The sequence below is a fragment of the Adiantum capillus-veneris genome, chromosome 21, assembly GCF_014529385.1.
Source record: "Adiantum capillus-veneris isolate H3 chromosome 21, ASM1452938v2, whole genome shotgun sequence".
Classification (NCBI taxonomy): Eukaryota; Viridiplantae; Streptophyta; class Polypodiopsida; order Polypodiales; family Pteridaceae; genus Adiantum; species Adiantum capillus-veneris.
In genome coordinates this window covers 45,065,352-45,074,597 of record NC_140951.1, presented here as the reverse complement: position 1 = coordinate 45,074,597, position 9,246 = coordinate 45,065,352, and the positions used below count along the sequence as shown (strand labels likewise).

Sequence of the window (9,246 nt, the reverse complement as noted above, 5' to 3'; positions counted from 1 at the left end):
CCCATTTGGGAGAAACTCACCAAGAGGACAAGAAGAACTAAATTGGAACTCGAAAAGTGTTGTCAAGGGGCCTAGAATAGAAAGAGGTTACGATCTTTCATAAAACCCTAACCCTACCAACTGGTCGTGGGATCTAAACCCAAAAATATTTGGATGCCTCGAAACTTTGGAATTTTTTAAAAAATACCCCGTGCAACATAATTTGGAATATTCCATAAATTCAAAGGGCATTTTGGACCCCACTTGCTCTCTCTCTCTCACACACACACACACACGCGTGCGCGCGCACACATAACGTGTTTACAGAGCTTGAATTCGTAATTTGTACCAAGGCAGTTAATGCTGATAATGGGTTGCTTGAGACACATACTTCGAGAACACCTTGTCTGGCATCTATGCGAAGTGCGGTGTATTTGACAGAGCACAACAAGTTGTTGATGAGCTTCCTCTCCGGGATGTCATCTCTTGGAATGCAATTATTGCAGCGCATGTCCAACATGGGCAGGGCAATGAAGCTCTAGGTTGTTTTCATCGGATGCGAAGGGAGGGCCGCTCTCCTAATGTAAACACCTATGCTCTGTGGCATTATGCAAGAAGCTGATATCGGTGAACAAATGCATGGTGAGATTATTGGTCAGGGGCTCTTGCAAAATGATGTTGTACTCGGCAGTGCTTTGGTTGACATGTATGCCAAATGTGGCGTATTGACGAAAGCACAGAATGTTCTTGATGAACTTCCTGTCCGAAATGTCATTTCTTGGAGTGCATTAATAGCAGGATATTGCCAGCGGGGGCAGAGCCAAGAAGCTCTGGGCTGCTTTCAGAGGATGTGAAGTGAGGGCCTCTCCCCAGACGCAGTCACCTATGCTTGCATCTTGAAGGCACGCGGCATTAGTCAAGAAATTGATGTGGGTAAAATAATCCATGATGAGATTGTTAGACAGGGGATCTTGGAAAAAGATGTCGTGCTTAGCAATGCTTTGGTCAACATGTACGTCAAGTGTGGTGTGCTTGCAAAAGCACGAAAGGTTTTTTATGAACTTCCTCTTCGCGATGTCGTCAAGAAGCTCTAGGTTGTTTTCGTCGGATGGGAAACGAGGGCCTCTCTCCAACAGCGATCACCTATGGTTGCATCTTGAAGTCCTGTGGCATTACACAAGAAGCTGACATAGGTGAACAATTGCATGGTCAGATTATTAGTCAAGGTATCTTAGACAAAAATGTCGTGCTAGGCAGTGCTCTGGTCAATATGTATGTCAAATTTGGTGCACTGGCAAAAGCACAAAATGTTCTTGACAAGCTTCGTGTCCGCAATGTCGTCTCTTGGAATGCACTCATTGCAGGATGTGGCCAAAAAGGACAGGCCCAGGAAGCTCTGGGCTGTTTTGAAAGGATGCGAAGCGAGGGCTTCCCTCCGAATGCAATTACCTATTCTTGCATCTTGAAGGCATGTGGCATTAGGCAAGAAATTGATATGGGCAAAAAAGTTCACGATGAAATTGCTAGTCAGGGGTTGTTGGAAAAATGTGTTGTGCTTGGAAATGCTTTGGTCGACATGTATATGAAATGTGGTGCACCAACAAAAGCACAAAATATTTTTGATGAGCTTCCTGTTCGGGATCTTGTCTCTTGGTCTACACTTATTGTAGGGTATGCCCAACATGGGCAGGGCAAAGAAGCCTTAAGTTGTTTTCAGAGGATGCAAAGTGAGGGCATCTCTCCAGACGCAATCACTTATGCTTGCGTCTTAAAGTGTGGCATTAACCAAGAAGCTAACATGGATGAACGAAAGCATGGTGACATTACTAGTCAAGGGATTTCAGAAAAAGGAATTATGCTTGGCAGTGATTTGGCCAACATGTATGCCACGTGTGGTGTATTCACCAAAGAACATAAAGTTTTTGACGAGCTTCCAGTCCCAGATGTCATTTCTTGGAGTGCATTGGTTGGAGGATCTGCCTGACAGAGGCAGGGCTTAGGAAGTTCTGGACTTTTTTTAGAGGATGCGAAGCAAGGGCTTGTCTTCAGATGCAATCACCTATGCGGTCTTTTGTCATTACATAAGAAACTGACAAATGGATGGACAAATGCATAATGACGTTTTGAGTTGGGGGATCTTGAAAAGTATCACAATGCATTGGCTGGCATTTATGCTAAACATGGTGCATTGCAGAATGATTTTGCTGAGATTGATGTGGTCTCCTATGGATTGCCCAATAAGTGCAGGGCCAGGAAGCTCTGTGCTGTTTTTCAGAGGATGCAAACCAAGTGTCTCTATTCAAATGCAATCAACCATGCTTGTATCTTGAACGCACATGGCATTACACACACACAGTGACATGGGTAAAAAACCTCATAAGAAGGTTGCTAGTCGAATTGCTAAGAGAAGGTGTTATTCTCGGCAGTGCTTTGGGCACATGGTCCTTGTAAAGGCAGAAAATATTTTCATGAGCTTTGTCGTCTTTTGGAATGCATTGATTGCAAGATATGCCCAACAGGGTCAGGCAGTAGAAGCTCAGGCTCTTTTCAGCGAATGCGAATGCGAGGTTTTCCTCCAGATGTAGTCTCTTTAAATGCACTTATTATCGGAGGATATACCCAGCAGGGCTGGCCAAGGAAGCTCTGTACTGTTTTGAATGGAAGCAACAGGATGGCATCTACCAAATAGCAATTGCACATATTAATGTGCTTAATGCATGTAGCCGTTAAGGTCTAGTGGATGAGGGCCAAACGTGATGAGGAAAATGTGGTATTACACTAGGCTCAGAACACTGCACTTGCATGAACGTTTTAAGTTTTTGAGGTCATATAATGATCGTAGACATTGAAAGCTATGTGGAAATTATATTGATGGATTAGTAGTTTTGAAGTTTTTTTAATTGAATATTGTAGTCCCACTAGAACTGAAGGTACTAAATATGTAAGAAAGCAGATTGTGCAAGTGAAGCTTTCATTAGTTTGTGTCACCTAACATGAGTGAAGCTTTCATTAGTTTGTGTCACCTAACATGAGTGAAGCTTTGGGTATAATGGCTGTCCCACATGGGAAAAAAAAAGGAGGGTTTGGTATCTCTTTTGGCCTATTGGACTTTTGACTCCTAAATGGGCATAGCAATGCGGACATATGAGTTACGAGCAACGTGAAGGCAACGCCCGCTCTATTTACTGCAGCGGTGCTTCACTTCGACTCTGCAAAGCTCCTTGCCCGTTTACTCATACATGCATAAAGGCACTATACACATGATGTGCACCACTACTGAAATGTATGTCTACAGATTTTTTAACAATGATATAATGGTGCCAATCCATCAAAGAGGGTTTAGACACTACCCCAAGGAGTCCGTCGTCGAAGCGGAAGTGCATTGTTCTTGAACCGACATAGCTATGGGGGGAGAGAGAGAGAGAGAGAGACGCTTTTGTACAAATGTAAAGAGAGTTATCGTTAGGTTTTAGTGACCACCCAAGTTGGGCTGACCCCAACACTTCTTGGTAAGAACTCCTATTATTATGAGCACACACACAAGCATTGTAAATGTAATACACTATAAGAGCAATCGTCTATAACCGCTAGAATTGTCGCAGAAAAACAAAGAAAAATGGAGAGAGAAAAACTTGTATACGCAACAATAACTGCTGCTCCAATCGCAGTAGTGGTTTGAAAGAAATAATCGTAGTAATATCTGCGGTAATATATCGCTGCTATTATCGCGTCAGTTGTCGCTGGTATTACCGTGTCAATTATCGCTAAATGCCCTTTCAAAAATAAAGGTGCTCATTTGGGCTGCCCAATTTGGGTAGCCCAAATTGGGCAGCCCAAATGAGCACCTTTATTTTTTACCTGCATAAAACAATGAAACTTCAATTGTTTTTTGAAAGAGTATACAAAAAAACCAAAGAATTGAAATTGAATTTATTTTACATTCACAATTTAATGTGCAGAAGATCAACTATTTAAAAAAGTTACAAATAAAATATAAATAGTTGTATATACATTGCGTCACATTGTGACTTTACGAAAGCGTCGATAAATATTTTTCTATCTAATCCTCCTCGTTCTCGTTGTCGTCCAGAGACATGTATGTTTGATCACCTTGACTCTATATAAACCCAAACCAAATTAAACAATTATCAACAGGTCAAAATAATTGATATAAAATTACTTGTTTAAACTTACCGCTTGTAGTGATCCAATCACTGTGTCGAATTGCTTACGATAGATGTGGTTTTTTTCGAACAACCATCGCCAAGTATCAAATTTTGTATGTCGCTTCCGGTACTTAATATCTCCTTGGTTGGTCAAGTAAGAGTGATATTTTTCTAAGTTAGAAATTACAATAACAAATCATTAAATATAATCTTTATAATCACCGATTTAAATTGTAATTTAATCAATCTTACATATTTATCCTTTCAGATTGCCTTGCCTCTCGAGTCATAGTGCGTGGGAGTTTGTCTAGCGCGAGCTTCACGTTGTTGTCTGTAGAATGAGCCGGTCGCAGCCTGATCGCTCTTTTCTTGCATTGTCCACTCCCACTCCGCATCTGCCATGTTGCCACCGCGATAGCTCTTGTCTGGATCTCTAACCTACTTGGTTGCTGTGCGCCGTACACTGGACTGCTTGTTTTTCAAAAATATTTTTATGTAACCTTCCAACCAAAAAACGTTGATTGTGGGCATTTGGAAATCTAGCATGCAGCGCGTCCTCAATGTAGCGTGCATATCGGGCAGTTGGTCTCTAAACTTTACAAAACAGTTTATATACGTTGAATGTATAAGAATTTGAAGATGGATGGCATCGGAATGCCCTGTCCTGTGTTGTATTAAAGTGTACCTCATCGCCATATTTTACCCTGTAGTAGCGCCCATGCGTGTCTGGCACAGGTGCATCAGTATCTTCATCCTCAACGTCGGAGGTGGCACGCTCTGAAATAGGGGACTCCGTTTCCCCGCCACTACTAAAACAAGCGAAGCCACAAGATCCACCGTCGCTTCGTCTCTCCCGACGCTCGTTGCCTCCTTGAGACGAGCGTCGACACGCGCCACTAGAGAAAGTACGTTGACGATGTTCTGACGAAGCATGCGTGGAATGGAGTGGTGGAAGACCCTGTGATGCCATGGGAGTGCGACCCTACGATGGAAGGGGATTAGGACGATAAGAAGGGGCCGTAGACTGAGGCGTCGTCCGTGCGAGGCTCTGGATATATAAGGAGTCCTTCCCTGACTCTCCCATGGTGTGGGCTACGGAGAAAGACCGTAGGTCGCAACTGCTACAGAGTGTAGCAGCCAAACAACCAAATACATCTATTAACAAACCCTTGTTTGTGATGTTGTCTTTGCCTAGGAAGCGGCCCTGATGGTTGGCCTTTTTCTTCAAGCTTTGCAAGCGTCACCTTCAAGTAACACATTCCCTTCAACAGCTCATCTAGCATGGACTCATCAAACTTAGAATCTATAAAAGTAGGCATTACCACTTTGTCAAAAGTTGAGGTTTTTTTGACTTTTAGTGTTTACTACCATCTTGTCCCTTCTTCTTTGTCGTTTGGAAAGCAGTGAGAGAGCACCTTCAACCTCATTCTAGTCGATCTTCAGTCCTTGCTCAGTATCTTTATCTTCAAGAAGAAGCTCCAGATTTTCTTGAAACTCTTTATCTGCATCTCGTAAGAAAAGATATGTCTTCTCTGCATCTAGTTTGGCCCTTTGTATCCTATTGAGTTGTGCATAGCGTCGCTCAAATTCCCTGAGTAGCTCTATTATTGATAGTCCTTGCTTTGGCTTGGCTACCCATTGTAAGATTGTCCTTTTGGTCACTCTCTTAGAGTCCTCCATGAAATATTCCTCTTTTAAAGCTACTTTGAGTTCTTTCCAGTTTCTCCCATGCCCATCTTTAATTGCCCTAACATGTTCCCTAATTTCTGAAGCAACAACTAGCTCAAAGCTTTGAATCATCTCACCTGACACGCGATGCAACTCCATCTCCTTCAAATACTTGCACAAGTACTTAGCTATATCTTTGCCATTGAACTAATCCATTTTGTTGACAACCACTTATATGGATTTGGTTGCTAAAATCTCCCTTCTTTCAATGGCATGTTGTCGTTGCATGAACATTGCAAATGCTTGAAACATTTGCATTGTTGCTGAGTCAAAATTCATACCATGTTGCTCCACATGATTACTCACAAACTCTCACCCTGGCAGGTTTGCATCGGGTTCACCAAACTTATGTCAAGAAGTTTGAAGTCTTGCCAGGAAAGCACCGGACTTTTGGCTGTGGGAGTCTGTGAGAGAACTCCAAAACCTTTATGAAGAAGTTATACCATAGATGCCATGAAGTCTAGGGTTTAGAAGGAAGTACAATCAAAGAATCTCCACTCTTTCTCTCTTGCACTCACACACACAAAGAAGGAACACAGAAGAGAATATAAAACAACACAAAGATGAAAACATTAAGGATATGATTGTATCATGTAATGGGTAATATAAAAGGGTTAATAGATGAGTTAATGGCATTCAATCTTTGCGAACCAAACAGGCTACAAATTATTCTTTTGAATTGTAATTTTGTGCTTACCATAATATGTATGTTTTGTCTAGTGATTGGGATTAATTGTGTGTACAAATTCTCTTGATTCATAGCAAGATAACTACACTTACATCAAAACAAAAGTTATAATCTATAAGGGTAGTATGCCGGGATCCGATGAAAGAAGTATTCCATTGAGCCTTTTTGGGCCAAAGAAAAACACTATACATTGTTGAAAGTGTATTTTACAGCTAATCACCATACATTAATTATAATAGATTGCACAGAGTGGAAGCAATAAAAATTCACATCATGTGAATTATTCATTTAGGATAACATTAGTATCTAAAAATATAGATATGAGAGAAGTGAAGGAAAAAAGTTTTTCCCTCCCAAACCCTATTCTTGTCCGTACGCAATAAGGATATTGTGGGAGCGATGTACTTGTAGCAAGGAGAACCTAGAATTTATAGGGATAATGACTTTCTAAGAGTGAGAGAGATATGTTTGGTTAGGGAGGGAGATGGAATAAGAGACACGTGTTGGATTAGAGTTGAAAAAGAAAACAACAAGACACCAACAAAATATCAAAGTAAAACACATCTTACTTAATAAACTCTTCGAAAGTTATTCACCATTATGATGGAAAGAGACTTTAGCTTTGATTGATGCACCAAGTTCAAGACCTTGTTTATTTAGAGTTGATCTTCCAAGGATAGCTTACAAGATTACCTAATCTTCCTCTAAGAGCAAGTGTAGGCTTAAACTTATGTTTATAAATAAGTACAATTAGGCATCAATCCTCTCACTCTCTCATGAATGGTTTTCAAGGAAGAAGAGGTCCCCTTTTATAGAAGGGAACACCCAAGGGTTACACAAGAAAGAGAAGAGCCAATGTGAACATGAGATGGAAAAGTTTGAAATGGGTTGTCCCTGCATGATGTAGGCATATTGGGGTCCACCATTTTTATCATATCTCCTAAACCATAGCTCCAAGTAAAAAGTTAAAACTAGGAGCAAAAAACTCAGCTCATAAGCTATGACTCCTATTTTTTATACTTTTTCCAATTTGGATTGGAAACTTGTGCCAAAAGTCATCAACATAGGGTACATTCTGGGAGAAAAAGTCTTCATGTGATCCCCTTAGCCTAAACTTTCATTTGATTCCAATGGACACCTCATACAATATAAAAGCATGAAATTTATCTTTGACAAAGTTTTATACTCATCCTTACAATAATTCATTAAAATAGATGTTTATTTAAACATGCAGGCTAGTGTCCCATTAGGATTTGATTCCTTCCTAGTAGCTATTAAAAAAAAGATAAGAAATATATAAAAAATACATAGAATATATATATATTGGAAGTTACCCTAGGTATAGGATCTAGCTAGGGTAGCTAGGGTGTGAGATGATAATGAAATAATAGAAAGAAAGAACCAATGTTTTTTGCCCCAAGTTAAAGAGGCGGAGCTATGGACGTTTTTTCTAATAGTACTTTCAAGCAGAAAATGAGAATATGTTACCCTTGAGATAAGTAATAGGATGAGATAGAAAGCTTATTATTATACTTAGATATACATATGTACATTATAAGAAGTATACTTATGTATTTAAAAAGTTACAAGATAGATCTTGTATTATCCATTTCCACTATGTACATGTCACAACACGAAAATGTGAGCACCAATATTTGAAAATGCTCACAAAAGTATATTTTTTAAACCTCACATTGGTAATTTAGGACACATAGTCTCTAAAACAGACATATTCATTGACCCTCAAAAGATTGACACTATTAAAACATGGCCTTCCCTCAAATCTCTACATGACATTAAATCGTTTCTAGGCTTAGCAGGCTTTTATAAAAAATTTATCAAAAAATTCTCACACATTACATCACTAATTATCACCTTGCTTTGCCAAAAAATACTATTTAATTGGTGTCCCGCACAACAAAAATCATTTAACACTCTCAAACACCTCCTCACACATGTCTTCGTCCTACAATTACCTGACTTCACATAACCCTTCTTTGTAGTTGACACAGACGCTAATGGCTCAGGCATAGATGTAGTCTTAATGCAAAATGATCACCCACTTGCCTTTGAAATTCAAAAATCTAACGATCTGAAACCAAATTAAAAACATATGATAAAGAACTGCTAGGAGTATTCCATGCTCTAGACATTTGGAAACACTATCTTATGGGCTTTGAAGTTCTAATCAAGACCGACCAAGAGGCCGTTAAACACTTGCTTACTCAATCCACCATTTCTAACCATCATATCAAATGGGCGGATTTCATTTAAAATTTCCATCCCATGGTACAATACCAACAAGGTAAAGTGAATGTATTAGTAGATGCATTAAGTAGAAAAGCTGAAGTGAATGCTCTTTCTGTTACTTGTTCATGTGTCTGATAAAATCAAGCATATTTATTAGAATCACATTTCTATGAGTGATGTTCAATCATTTCATTCTATGCCTAACACATATGCTCAAGATCCACATTTCTCACGTGCTAGGTTTGAAATACATCACAATAATGGTCCTCCCTTTGAAGACTATACCTTGGCAAAGGGTTATCTTTATTTCTAGCAAAGGTTATGAATGACAACACCCTTTAAGGAAGTAGAAATGACTAAAATGCATGCACCACCATGTATGGGTCACCGAGGAATTCAATCCACACTAATTGCATGTCAAGATCATTTTTTATG

General features: G+C 39.7%; 1 protein-coding gene and 1 pseudogene across 1 annotated transcript; one reads left to right on the top strand and one right to left on the bottom strand.

Moving 5' to 3' along the window:
* The window catches only part of LOC147430876 (alpha-(1,4)-fucosyltransferase pseudogene), a 2,181-nt pseudogene extending 1,691 nt beyond the window's left edge, over window positions 1-490 (bottom strand).
* A 597-nt stretch (window positions 491-1,087) lies between these two features.
* Window positions 1,088-2,668, top strand: LOC147430875 (pentatricopeptide repeat-containing protein At4g18520, chloroplastic-like). Its single transcript, XM_086493596.1, has 4 exons — window positions 1,088-1,645; window positions 1,754-1,945; window positions 2,174-2,300; window positions 2,406-2,668. Exons 1-4 carry the CDS (start codon window positions 1,088-1,090, stop codon window positions 2,666-2,668), a joined length of 1,140 nt encoding a protein of 379 aa, XP_086349722.1.
* The last annotated feature ends 6,578 nt before the right edge of the window (window positions 2,669-9,246 follow it).

Coding starts and splice junctions, on each gene's coding strand:
- LOC147430875 (XM_086493596.1), top strand. CDS start 1,088: ATGGGAAACGAGGGCCTCTCTCCAACAGCGATCACCTATGGTTGCATC. Junction 1,646..1,753: donor TCTCTTGGTCTACACTTATT/GTAGGGTATGCC, acceptor TGCGTCTTAAAG/TGTGGCATTAACCAAGAAGC. Junction 1,946..2,173: donor TCATTTCTTGGAGTGCATTG/GTTGGAGGATCT, acceptor GGTGCATTGCAG/AATGATTTTGCTGAGATTGA.